This window comes from Hemicordylus capensis, chromosome 1 (genome assembly GCF_027244095.1).
Source record: "Hemicordylus capensis ecotype Gifberg chromosome 1, rHemCap1.1.pri, whole genome shotgun sequence".
In the NCBI taxonomy this organism is placed as follows: Eukaryota; Metazoa; Chordata; class Lepidosauria; order Squamata; family Cordylidae; genus Hemicordylus; species Hemicordylus capensis.
The window spans coordinates 35,584,863-35,599,065 of NC_069657.1; the positions used below are offsets into that span (position 1 = coordinate 35,584,863).

Consider the following 14,203-nt stretch of genomic DNA (forward strand, 5'->3'; position numbering starts at 1 on the left):
AGAACAGAGTCCCCTCTAATGATCTTGTCAGACAGGCAGAAACATTCAGGAGCAAGCAGTCCTTCAGACCGCTGGGAGAGGTCATCCGGGGACTTGGACTGAGTTGTCAGCAATATGTGGATGACACTCAGCTCTATCTCTCCTTGTAACCTGATCCTAAGGAGGCGGTGGATGTCCTGAATCGGGGGCTGGAGGCCGTGATGAGTTGGATAAACTGAAATTGAATCCGGACAAGACGGAGGTAACATTGGTCAGTAGGAGAGCCAATCGGGATGAGGAGATTTTACCGGTTCTGGATGGGGTTGCACTCCCCTTGAAGGAGCAAGTACGCAGCTTGGGGGTATTACTGGACCCGGCTCCGCTTTTGGAAGCTCAGATGGAGGCGGTGGCCAGGGGTACCTTTGCACGGCTTCGGCTAGTGCGCCAGCTGCGTCCCTTTCTCGAGAAGGCAGATCTGGCCACAGTTACCCATGCCTTAGTCACATCACGGCTGGATTACTGTAACGCCCTCTACATGGCGCTGCCCTTGAAGAATATCCGAAAACTGCAGCTAGTACAAAATGCGGCAGCTAGGGTTTTATCTGGAGCTGCCTGGTAGGAGCACATCACAGCCATTTTGAAAGAGCTGCACTGGCTACCAGTTTGTTTCCGGGTCCAATTCAAGGTGCTGGTTTTGATCTTTAAAGCCCTTAACAGTTTCGGCCCGGGATACTTGAGGGACCACCTGCTCCCAAGGGTTATGCCCGCTTGACGAGGTCATCTGAGGGGGCTCTGCTCAGGGTGCCGACAATGAGGGAGGCTCGGCTGTCGTGCACGTGAGACAGGACCTTCTCTGTTGCTGCCCCCAGACGCTGGAATGCTCTCCCAGTGGCTATTCGCTTCTCAGTCTCCATCACAGCTTTTAGAAAGAGTGTAAAATCTTGGCATTTTGCCCAGGAATTTATTTGATTCTCTGCTGCTGCTCTTTATACTCTGTATTGCTTATATGCTTTTGTTTTAAATTTTAATCAGATTTGTTTAATATTTTTCACTTAATATTTTAATTGTGTCTTTTTTACCAACTTGTGTTTAAATTTTTGCTGTAAACCACCTTGGGATTATTTTAATGAAAGGCGGTATATACATTTAACAATAAATAAATAAACAGATAGATAGATAGATAGATAGATAGATAGATAGATAGATAGATAGATAGATAGGGACCAAACTGTTAAGGGCTTGATCAAATCAGCACCTTGAATAAGACCCGGAAACAAATTGGCAGCTAGTGCAGCTCTTTCAAAATGGGTGCAATATGGTCCCAATGGGCAGTTCCTGAAAACACCTTGGCTGCTGCATTTTGCACCAGCAGCAGTTTCTGAATACAGGTAGACCTTGTCCTCTGCAGCCCTGACAACCACGGTTTCATGTATTTGCGGTTGGGCCATGTGCACCTGACCTTGGCATACACCACATGAGCATGGTGTAGAGGTTAGCGTGTTGGACTAGGACTGGAGAGACCCAAGTTCAAATCCCCATTCAGCCATGATACTTGCTGGGTGACTCTGGGCCAATCACTTCTCTCTCAGCCTAACCTACTTCACAGGGTTGTTATGAGGAGAAACACAACTATATACACCACTCTGCTCTCCTTGGAGGAAGAGTGGAATATAAAATCAAAAAATAGATAGATAGATAGATAGATAGATAGATAGATAAAATGGTTAAAATCCATGGATCCATGGATCGCAGGTGGCCGGAAACAACCTCCCAGGTCACTTCTGGCCATCATTTTGTTAAACAGACCCATTTTGTGTCTCTTGTGTGGGTTTGGTTTTTTTTTAATTTCCCCGCAATTTTTCATGGAAAATCAGCAAAATTCATTATTTTGGGGACATTGCTAGACAGCTGGAGAGTACGTTACAGCACTTTATTTCTCTGATTTATGCATGTTTAGCCACCAGGAACCTAACCCCGCATTGCCACTGACTCAATGTCTCATTATCCGTGGTTTTGTTACCTGCAGAAATCGGCAGGAAGGGAACACCTGTGGATAACGAGGTCCACCTGTGTCTTTCAAGTGCAGCCCCACATACAGATTATTGCAGTGAACCAGCCATGATGTGACTAAAGCATGAGTAAACATGGCCAGATCTGCCTCTTGAGAAAGGGGCTGCACACGGGCATCAAGAAGTAGCAATAGCAATAGCAATAGCACTTACATTTATATACCGCTCTATAGCCGGAGCTCTCTAAGCGGTTTACAATGATGTAGCATATTGCCCCCAACATTCTGGGTACTCATTTTACCGACCTCGGAAGGATGGAAGGCTGAGTCAACCTTGAGCCCCTGGTCAGGATCGAACTTGTAACCTTCTGGTTACAGGGTGGCAGTTTTACCACTGCGCCACCAGGGGCTCTAGAGCTAGGTCTAGCAGTACCCACAAATTGTCCATCTGTTCTTTCAAGGGAGTGCACCCAATCAAGAACTGGTTGAATTCACTATCCCAATTGGCTCTCTTACTGACCAAAAGCAGCTCCATCTTGTTTGGATTTCATTTCAGGTTACTAACTGACATCCAGCCCATAAGTGCCTGCAGCCCTTAGTCAGAAAATGCACTACCTCCCTAGGATCAGATGTCAAACTTGTGGAATTCTCTGCCACAAGATGTGGTGACAGCCAACAACCTGGATGGCTTTAAGAGGGGCTTGGATAACTTCATGGAGAGGTCTATCAATGGCTCCTAGTCGGAGGGCCACCTCCAGCCTCAAAGGCAAGATGCCTCTGAGTACCAGTTGCAGGGGAGTAACAGCAGGAGAGAGGCCCCAACTCCTGCTGTAGGCTTCCAGTGGCAGCTGGTGGGCCACGTGTGAAACAGGATGCTGGACTAGATGGGCCTTGGGCCCGATCCAGCAGGGCTGTTCTTATGTTAAGAGACAGGGCTGAGTGTCATTCACATATTAATGACATTCAGCCCAAATCTTTGGATGAATTCTCCCAGCATTTTCATATAGATGTTAAACAGCATGGGGAACAAAACCAAACCCTATGGACCCCATAGGCCAGCAGCTTGACAATGGTCAAGCAGTAGTCCCCCAGCACCTTTTGGACAGTCTCCTCAAGAAAGGACCAGATCCACTCCAAAACGGTGTCTCCAGTCAAGAGATGATTAACTGGGATGCCATGGTCTGTGGTATTAAATGCTGCTGAATGGTCCTGCAAACCAGGACTATCTAGTTCACAACGTACTATTGTAGACTGCCTCTGGTTAGATGACCTCTCACACTCCAGTATTTAGAGTTTAAACTATATTAGGAAATTGTAGAGCATAGGGCTCCAGTCCAGGGAATACACTGCTACATGAGTTCATGTTCACTAGGGTACTGTACTGACAATTATTAGTATGTAAGATGAAAACTCAAGAAACAAAGCTGCTACAAAAACACTAGTTTACTTTAACTTCTAGTACTGCCTATTCGAATACAGTCAAAACAGTGATGTATTTCCAAACAAATGCCTTTTCTCAAATGTTTCATTATGAAAAACTAGTTACAGTATAGGGAATATTTCTCAGCTGTACATATTTCTAATTTTATTCTAATCAATCAATAATTACTTTAATAACATTCTTACATATCGAAGGAGGTTTTTAAAAACAATTCTGCAGATCATGTTGTTCAATATTAAGTTGTGTATATACACTTCTAGCACTTGGCAGCTCCCTGCTGCCACACTTTGAGATAAAGTGGGTAGGGGGGAAGTTGTGTGCCTGGCCCATCAATGGGCACGGGGGCCGCCATTTTGTTCCCCAACACGTGATAGTGGCCGGCCAATTGGAGCGGGGGAGTGGCTGGATACGCGGCTGGCTCACTTTGCTTGTTCTCAGTTGCTCTGTGGCAAGGCAGCAGGAAGAGGGTTGCAGACAAACTGGGTACACCAAGATGATGGTTGTGGTGGGAGGGCTCAGGATTTCAGATTTAGTCATCTCCTTTTCATGCTCATCTAGAGTCACACTTCTGGGCCAGTCATCAAGCGCGCTGGTCCAGCATGAGCGTTCAGCTGGGTTCTTCTGATGGTTTCGTTCTTGACATTTAGGCCCACTAAGGTGCTTTGTGTTGGGACAATGGTGTCTATTTGTTCACCCAGGGGAATGACAGGTTCTTCTGGGTCCTGCATCATGGCATTCATGAAGTTTTGGCTGGGTGGATAAGTGGCGCTAAACTGAGATTTGCCCTGCTTTTATGGCAGGTGAGTGCAGGTTGTGGCTGGCTGTCTCATATTGGTGTATGACTACGGTAGAGGACTGATTAAGGCGAGTGGGGAGCCGAGGAACAGCCCTTGCAGGTTTTGCGGCTCTTGGGCTAGGATCTGGCCCCACCCAGAGGCTGCCTGGGCCCACCACTCAGTGTAAGGTGGGGCAGGCTGTCCTCCCCTCAGTGGGGATAAAACCTTGCGTTTGTGATTATGTCTGGACCTGGAACTGGGCTGAATCAACACCCAGTCTTTTGCCCTGTTTATGGACAGTCCTCCTTATGAGGCTGACCCACATGAGGGTACCCACACTCTATTTGGTATGTTCCTTATTTGTAAATTTTAAAGTGGCCCTAGTTCTTCCAATAATCTTGGTAAAAGCCCACTAATTTTTATTGCTGCAATCCATGCTGACCAAAAGAATTATGGCTTGAGCGTCGTTGGAGGAAAACTCAGAATGAATGTGACTGAACACTGGCTAGAGCCCATATTAGGGCCTACTCTATGGAGGTGAAGAGATCCTACTTTTCTGCCCCCATCCACTTAACTACTGGAGTATAATTCAGATTAATAATTCATTTATATTGGCTGGTAATACTCAGATACTGAGCCAATCTCTCCCATACAATGCTACAAAAACTAGATATTAAGTTGCTAGCCTGTTCAACTAAATTAAGTTCAAAAAATTTAGATTTGGCTTATCTAAGCTTATCCCCTATAGCAGGGATGACAAACTTGCCCTTCCAGCTGTTGTTGGACTACAACTCCCATCATCCCAGCCACAGTGGCTAGTAAGATGGGAGTTGTAGTTCAACAGCTAGAGAGCCATCTTTGCCCATCCCTGACCTAGATGATACTGTTTTTAAAATGCTCAAAGCTTCCTTCAGTTAGTTAGCTACTTTTATTTATCTATTTTCAGTATATGCAGGCACCTTTTAACATGGTGGTTCTCTTTTATTTAGCAGTGGGACAGTAACTGGCCCTATCCACCCACAGCACAGTACCTCCAGTGACTGGTGTCTATCTTATGTTTCTTTTTTGATTGTGAGCCCTTTGGGGACAGGGATCCATCTTATTTATTTATTATTTCTTTGTGTAATTTATTTATTATTTCTGAGCCATTTTTGGAAGGGTGGTATAGAAACCGATACTCATTAATAAACAACATTGCACATTCTGACGTATGGGTGTCATGGCTGCAATCCTTCACAGTGGCTGCTTAAATCCAATTAAAATAAATGAGATTTAAGCAATCTAAGGATAAAATCTAAGATTTAATAAATGAGATTTAAGCAATCTAAGGATTAAATCTAAGATTTAAGCAATCTAAGAATAAAATTTAAGGATTGCATTCTGATATTTCACGACATAATTTTATGTCGTGTTTAAGGCTTTTCAAAAGATAAGGCGGCTATCTTTGTTTGTGTTAACATCCTAATGACTTTCTGTACTTTTCTCAGCTGCACTACTATAACCTGACTGCAGATGGTGTTTTGAAACTGAAAAAGATAACCCATAAAAACCTGTCTAAACAATAAAAATGGACAGCCACATTCTTGCCTCAAACTTTATCATGCCTGTTTCCAAACGTAGTGCAGCATTTGAGGCACAGCAAGGCACTTGGAGAGCCACTCTTAGGAATTTGGACTGCACTAGCTCCAAAGGGGCAAGATTGGAGGGGGCCCCCGATTGGGCACTATAAAGGAGTTGCACCAATGTCTCGGCCTCAAATTGTTTGAGTGCTGCTGGAATGTACTGCCCCCCTCTAGTCCATAGGAATTTTAGAATGGTGGTGGAGCTCCTCTGAGTGGTGAAAGCGACACAATCGCAGTGGGCATTTCTTGAGCCAGAGGCATGTAGGACCACTCCCAGATATTTGAAACAGAGTTCAATCTTGCAGCCATTTATACTCCAGGGCTGGAACTTGGGTCTTAAGGCGAAAGCCATAACCTTAGTGTTTTGACAGTTGATTTCTCGTTGATTGGTCCTGCAGTACTGAGCTAGAGCCGTCAGCGCTCTTCTGAGACCTATAGGGGTCCTAGCAAGGATTGCAGCATTGTCAGCATAGAGCAGGGATAAAATGCATCTATCCGCCACCTTGGGAGGGTGAAAGTCTGGGCAACTAAAGTGCCTCACCATGTCATTGATATAAAAGTTGAAAAGGAACAGGGGCAGGATGCATCCTTGCTTGACTCCCTTCTGTGTCGGGACAGGTTTCATGAAGTGCCCTTGTGGGTTGCACCTTACCTTTAGGGTCGTGTCTGCATGCAGAATGTGTATCATATAAAGCAGACGATGGTTGATTGCGGAGGCTTCCAACTTCTCCCATAGCTTGGCTTGGGAGATGGAAGTTATCTTTGCTGGAGATGAAAAAAAAAATCTGGAGATCTTGAAAAAAAATCTTCACTGGAGATTTTCAAATAGAGCCTGGATGGCCATCTGACAGGGACGTTATAGCAATTTCCTGCACTGAGCAGCGGTTTGGACGAGTTGAGAATATCTCCAAGAACCCTTCCATCGCTAAAGTTTTATGATACTATAATGATTTAAATATGGTGGATTAGCTGTCTGATTGGAACCAAAGTAATAATGGATAGATGGAGGAAACAATAAAAACAGGCATGATAAAGTTTGAGGCCTGAATGTGGCTGCCCCTCTGACCCTAATGGACAATTTTCAATCTTCCTAGAAAAGGGCCGTGTGGACTAAATTGTCGCTCCTAGGCTTTCTGTTTGGGAGAAGCAGCTTAACTGCTGAAGGGGCCGCATGGCCCCTTCGGCAGTTAGACAAAGGCTGGTGCTGTGTTCGCAGCGCAGCCCAGGAGCAGCTCTTCCCTGCGTTGCGAATGCAGCACCAGTCTTAGCTACTGAAGGGGCTGTGTGGCCCCTTCAGGAACTAGTTAGGCTGGCGCTGCATTCGCAGCGCCAGCCAGGAACAACTCTTCCCTAACTTCGCAGCGCCAGCCTTTGTTTAGCTCCTGAAGGGGCTGTGCAGCCCCCGCTCGGGAGCTAAACTACCACCCCCGCGTCTGACGTCAGACGCGGGGTGTGTGTCATGGCCGCGACTGGCGGCTCCTGATTGGTGACGGCTCAGGTTCTTTGAACCCGTGCACCCAATTATAGCTACGCCCCTGCTTATACCCTCACCCATTATCATGCCCTTCCCTCCACCGTACTGGAAAGCAAATTCATAAAGATCCCACTTGCATAGAGACTTTGTTCCTGTGATACTGGGGAGGTAGAAACCACAGAACATGTACTCTGTTTTTGCCACTTTTACAGAGACATTTGGACTAAGTTTATATTTCTGCTATTTCGCAAGTACCCTGGCTGCCCAAACCATGTCTATACCCAATTGCTGCTCTCATGTATGATCGTGACTGCTAGGCCATTTCCTAGGTCAGCTCTGCATAGATGCTGATTATACTATTGTTTTTAGTGTTCCTGTTGAGATGTTTCATTTTATATACTCTGTTTTAGCCACTGCATTTTGCATTTTATAAATTCCACATTTTATATGCTTATAATTTTAATAATTTTATAGCTACACTCTTTTTTTAAGGGTAGTAGCCTTTTAGTATTGTATTATAGCTTTATAGCATTAGAGTAGAAATTTAAAATAACATAGTTTTACGGCTTCGTAATTATTTTTAATCATGCTCTACTGCTTTTATCTTATGCTGGTCTTGGACCATAATAAAGATGACTGAGTGATTGCTATAACTTCCCTGACAGATGGCCATCCAGTCTCTATTTGAAAATCTCCAGCAAAGGAGAGTTTATTAAGAACATAAGAACATACCTGCTGGATCAGGCCCAAGGCCCATCTAGTCCAGCATCCTGTTTCACAGTGGCCCACCAGATGACGCTGGAAGCCACGGGCAGGAGTTGAGGGCATGCCGCCTCCTGCTGTTACTCCCCTGCAACTGGTACTCAGAGACATCCTGCCTTTGAGGCTGGAGGTGGCCCACAGCCCTCTGACTAGTAGACGTTGATAGACCTCTCCACCATGAAGTTATCCAAACCCCTCTGAAAGCCATGCAGGTTGTTGGCTGTCACCACATCTTGTGGCAGAGAGTTCCACAAGTTGATTATGCATTGTGTGAAAAAGTACTTTCTACAACCTAAGAACAGCCCTGCTGGATCAGGCCCAAAGCCCATCTAGTCCAGCATCCTGTTTCACACATGGCCCACCAGAAGCCGCTGGGAAGCCTACAGGCAGGAGTTGAGGGCATGCCCTCTCTCCTGCTGTTACTCCCCTGCAACTGGTGTCCAGAGCCATCCTGCCTCTGAGGCTGGAGGTAGCCTATAGTCCTCCGACTAGCAGCCGTTGATAGACCTCTCCTCCATGAAATTATACAAACCCCTCTGAAAGCCATCCAGGTTGTTGGCTGTCACCACATCTTGTGGCACAGAATTCCACAAGTTGATTATGCGTTGTGTGAAAAAGTACTTTCATTTGCAGGTCCTAGATTTCCCGGCAATCAATTTCATGGGATGATGCCTGGTTCTAGTGTTATGTGAGAGGGAGAAGAATTTCTCTCTATCCACTTTCTCCACACCATGCATGATTTTATAGACCTCTATCGTGTCTCCACGCAGTTGTCTTTTTTCTAAACTAAACAGGCCCAGGTGTCATAGACTTACCTCATAAGAAAAGTGCTCTACGCCCCTGATCATCTAGGTTGCCCTCTTCTGCACCTTTTCCAGTTCTACAATGTCCTTTTATATACAGGTGAAACTCGGAAAATTAGAATATCGTGTAAAAGTCAATTAATTCCAGTAATGCAAATTAAAAGGTGAAACTGATATATGAGACAGATGCATTACATGCAAAGCGAGATAAGTCAAGCCTTAATTTGTTATAATTGTGATGATCATGGCGTACAGCTCATGAAAACCCCAAATCCACAATCCCAGAAAATTCAAATATTACATGGAACCAAGAAGACAAGGATTGTAGAATAGAACAATATCGGACCTCCGAAAAGTATACAGTGTACTGTGCTTGATTGGCCAGCAAACTCGCCTGACCTGACCCCATAGAGAATCTACGGGGCATTGCCAAGAGAAGGATGAGAGACATGAGACCAAACAATGCAGAAGAGCTGAAGGCCGCTAATGAAGCAACCTGGTCTTCCATAATACCTCATCAGTGCCACAGGCTGATAGCATCCATGCCACGCCGCATTGAGGCAGTAATTGCTGCAAAAGGGGCCCAAACCAAGTACTGAATACATATGCATGCTTATACTTTTCAGAGGTCCGATATTGTTCTATTCTTCAATCCTTGTCTTCTTGGTTCCATGTAATATTCTAATTTTCTGGGATTGTGGATTTGGGGTTTTCATGAGCTGTACACCATGATCATCACAATTATAACAAATTAAGGCTTGACTTATCTCGCTTTGCATGTAATGCGTCTGTCTCATATATCAGTTTCACCTTTTAATTTGCATTACTGAAATTAATGGACTTTTGCACAATATTCTAATTTTCCGAGTCTCACCTGTATGTGATGACCAGAATTGTATGCAGTACTCCAATTGTGGTCGCAACATAGTTTTGTATAAGGGCATTATAATATTAGCCGTTTTATTTTCAACCCCTTTCCTAATGATCCCTAGCATGGAATTGGCCTTTTTCACAGCTTCTGCACATTGAGTCAACACTTTCAACAAGCTGTCCACCATGACCCCAAGATCCCTCTCCTGGTCAGTCACTGGGAGCACAGATCCCAACAGCGTAAACTTGAAGTTGGGGTTTTTCATCCTCCCAATGTTCATCACATTACACTTGCCAACACTGGACCACATTTGCCACTTTGTCGCCCACTCCCCCAGTTTGGAGAAATCCTTTTGGAGCTCCTCACAATCTGTTTTGGATTTCACTACCCGGAAGAGTTTGGTATCATCTGCAAATTTGACCACCTTGCTGTTTACTCCTGCTTCTAGATCATTTATCAATAAATTAAAAAGCACCGGTCCCAGTACAGATCCCCCGGGGATCCCACTTCTTCCTTCCTTCTACTGTGAAAACTCTCCATTTATACCTACCCTCTGTTACCTGTCTTTCAACCACTTAGCAATAGCACTTAGCAATAGCAATAGCACTTACATTTATATACCGCTCTATAGACGGAGCTCTCTAAGCGGTTTACAATGATTTAGCATATTGCCCCCAACATTCTGGGTACTCATTTTACCGACCTCAGAAGGATGGGAGGCTGAGTCAACCTTGAGCCCCTGGTCAGGATCGAAATTGTAACCTTCTGGTTACAGGGCGGCAGTTTTACCACTGCGCCACCAGGGGCTCAGCAATCCACACATGTACTTGTCCCCTTATCCCATGACCGCGAAGTTTCCTCAGCAGTCTTTTATGAGGAACTTTGTCAAAAGGAAGACCAGGTATAGTATGTCAACTGGATCACCTTGATCCACACACTTGTTGACACTCTCAAAGAACTCCAAAAGGTTGGTGAGGCAAGATTTACCTTTGCGGAAGCCATGCTGGTTCACTCCCAGCAGGGCCTGTTCTTCTATGTGCTTTACCATTTTATCCTTGAGGATGCTTTCCATCTATTTGCCTGGAACGGACATTAAGCTAACCGGCCTGTAATTTCCCGGATCGCCCCTGGATCCCTTTTTGAAAATTGGTGTTACATTTGCTACTCTCCAGTCCTCTGGTACAGAGCCCGATTTCAGGGATAAGTTATATATTTTAGCAAGGGGGTCGGCAATTTCATATTTGAGTTCTTTGAGGACTCTTGGATGGATGCCACCCTAACCCTGGCGATTTGTAAGTTTTCAGTTTTTCCATACAGTTTAGAACATCATCTATTGTCACTTCTGTCTGATTCAGTTCTTTAGCCTCCATCCCTAAAAAGCCTGGTTCAGGAACAGGTATGTGCTCAGTATCCTCTGCCGTGAAAACGGATGCAAAAAACTCATTCAGCTTCTCTGCAACCTCCATATCCTCCTTAATAATCCCTTTCACTCCCTCATTGTCTAAAGGTCCAACCACCTCCCTGGCAGGTTTCCTGCTTCTGATGTATTTAAAGAAGTTTTTGTTATTCCCCTTGATACTTTTGGCTAAATGTTCCTCAAACTCTCTTTTTGCCTTCCTTATTGTCACCTTGCATTTCTTTTGCCAGAGTTTGTGTTTTGCCATGGTTTGTGTTATTACTGCACGAAGCAGACTGTTCCACTGTTGAACAGCTCTTATAGCAAGAAATTCTTCCTATTGTCTAGCCTAAATCTGCTTCCTTATAATTATTGGTAGTTTGTGATTATTTAGCAATGTCCCAAGGAAGCTACCACTCCAGTTAAAGAGTGTGGAATTTAGTTTTGCAACCATTTAAGTAAAATGCATGGAGAAGAGTCTAACTAAATTGATTTATTGAAGTACATTTGTATATGAAAGACCTAATCCTATCTAAAGGCTACATAATAAATAGGTAGCAGAGGGAGAGATGTTCCACCTTCTCTTGAAGGCAAGGCCTCCTCAACTTTGGCCCCTCAGCTGTTTTTGGACTACAACTCCCATAATCCTCAGTCACAGTGTGTCAGACTCCCAGGGGTCAAGGTGGACTCGTAGCCCTTCTTGAACTCCAGAGTGTCTTGAGCACGCCCCAAAAGGTTGGCCAGGGAAGGAGGTTAGCTTGTCACCTGAGTCCTCCTCCTGGCTTGCTGCATTCAGCCAGTTCCCTCACCTGGAGAACTCCTGACTCCCATACTCAGAAACAGCCCCTCATCATAAGCTGCCTTGTCTTTAAATACCCCAGTACAGAGCTAACAGGGCTTCCAGGCCTGCCCCCTTCCTGACCTTGCTTCCTGTTTCCTACCCCACTGGGATCCAACCAGCCTGGGCCCTTCTCATCCCTACTGTCCCTAAAGGGAACGAAAGCCTCAGAGAAGGGATGCCACGCCCTTCTCCAGACTCCACAGGGCCACCCAAGCAACCAGGTAACATGGCATCCCGACACAAAGACCAATAGCCAGGGATGATGGGAGTTTTAGGCCAACATCTGCAGGAGGACCAAAGTTGAGCAGTCGAGCTCTAGGAGGAAAGGAAGAAGACTGACTCACTGCAGAAAGTACCTGAGGAGTCAAAGCAGGGGTCATAGTGTAGAGTCAAGCAGGGACAGGTAAGGAAACCCTTACTAACTACCTCTACTCCCAATGCTACAGTGGTCATTAGGATAGTCAGTGCAAAAGGTCGATATACTAGAACTCCATCTCCAACAATAATTTCAACCTGTTGGTCCTATTCTGCTCTCAGGAGCAACAGAGAACTATCATTCCTTCTAGATAACAGAAGGAACAGAAGGCAAGGTAGGCAACTGGAGCGCAAGTGGAGAAAGACTCGACTCGAATCTGACAGATTACGACATGGAGCACATTTAAAGATCTATGCTCAGGCGATATGTGCAGCAAAGAAGCAGTTCTTTTCTACCTGTATTGCCTCTGCGAGTTCACATCCGGTGGAGTTGTTCAGGGTTGTGAGGGGGCTAGTATCTGCCCCCTCTCCCTTGAACCAGAATTTAGAAGCATCAGTTACCTGCTGTGATATGTTTAATGAATTTTTCACAGACAAAATCTCTTGGAGCGGTGAGGTCTACCACTTGTTCTCTTGACCCTTGTCCAACATGGCTTGTTCTGTCTAGCAGGGAGGCTGTTGTAGGTGGCCTGGTAGAAATCATAAATACTTTTCTGAGGGAGGGCAGGATGCCTCCTTGTCTTAAGGAGGCAATTATTAGACCTCTTCTAAAGAAGCCTGTGTTAGATCCCTCAGAGTTGAGCAATTATAGGCCGGTTTCCAATCTCCCATGGCTGGGCAAGGTAATTGAGAGGGTGGTAGCCTCTCAGCTCCAGGCGGTCTTGGAGGAAACTGATTATCTAGACCCATTTCAAACTGGGTTTTGGGTAGACTATGGGGTGGAGACTGCCTTGGTCAGTCTGATGGATGATCTCCAATTGGCAATTGACAGAGGAAGTGTGACTCTGTTGGTCCTCTTGGATCTCTCGGCGGCTTTCGATACTATCGACCATAGTATCCTTCTGGAACGCCTGAGGGTGCTGGGGGTGGGGGGCATTGTTTTACAGTGGTTCCGCTCCTACCTCTTGGACAGATTCCAGATGGTGTCGATTGAAGACTGTTGCTCTTCAAAATCTGAGCTTAAGTATGGTGTCCCTCAAGGCTCCATACTCTTCCCAATGCTTTTTAACATCTACATGAAACCGCTGGGAGAGATCATCAGGGGATTTGGAGCTGGGTGTTACCAGTATGCTGATGACACCCAGATCTACTTCTCCATGTCAACTTCTTCAGGAGTTGGCATATCCTCTCTAAATGCCTGCCTGGAAGCAGTAATGGGCTGGATGAGGGAGAATAAATTGAAACTGAATCCAGATAAGACGGAGGTACTTAATGTGCGAGGTCAGAACTCTAGAGACGATTTTGATCTCCCTGTTCTGGATGGGGTCACACTTCCCCAAAAGGAACAGGTTTGCAGTCTGGGAGTACTTCTGGATCAACGTCTCTCCTTGGTTTCTCAGGTTGAGGCGGTGGCCAGGGGTGCTTTCTATCAGCTCCGGCTGATACGCCAGCTGCGTCCATTTCTTGAGATGAATGACCTCAAAACAGTGGTACATATGTTGGTAACCTCCAGACTTGACTTCTGTAATGTGCTCTGCGTGGGGCTGCGTTTGTACGTAGTCCAGAAACTTCAGTTGGTTCAGAATGTGGCAGCCAGGTTGGTTTCTGGGTCATCTCGGAGACACCACATTACTCCTCTGTTGATGGAGCTACACTGGCTTCCAACAAGTTTCCGGGCAAAATACAAAGTGCTAGTTATAACTTATAAAGCCCTAAACAGCTTAGGCCCTGGGTATTTAAGAGAGCATCTTCTTTGCTATGAGCCTCACCGCCCATTGAGGTGACTTGAGGAGTTCCATCTCCAGTTGCCACCAAC

The 14,203-nt window shown here is 45.4% G+C and overlaps 1 protein-coding gene across 11 annotated transcripts in view; it reads right to left on the minus strand.

Annotated features, from left to right (window-relative positions):
- The window catches only part of DGLUCY (D-glutamate cyclase), an 89,863-nt gene that overhangs the window by 54,554 nt on the left and 21,106 nt on the right, over positions 1-14,203 (minus strand). The window contains exon 1 of one of the 11 annotated variants that reach the window (XM_053270700.1): positions 3,614-3,778. The exons of the other annotated variants lie outside the window; for them this stretch is intronic. Coding sequence (XP_053126675.1) covers positions 3,614-3,652 — 39 coding nt within the window. The 5' untranslated portion in view covers positions 3,653-3,778. Of the gene's footprint in view, positions 1-3,613; positions 3,779-14,203 lie in introns of those variants that run through there. 11 annotated transcript variants of the gene reach the window in all.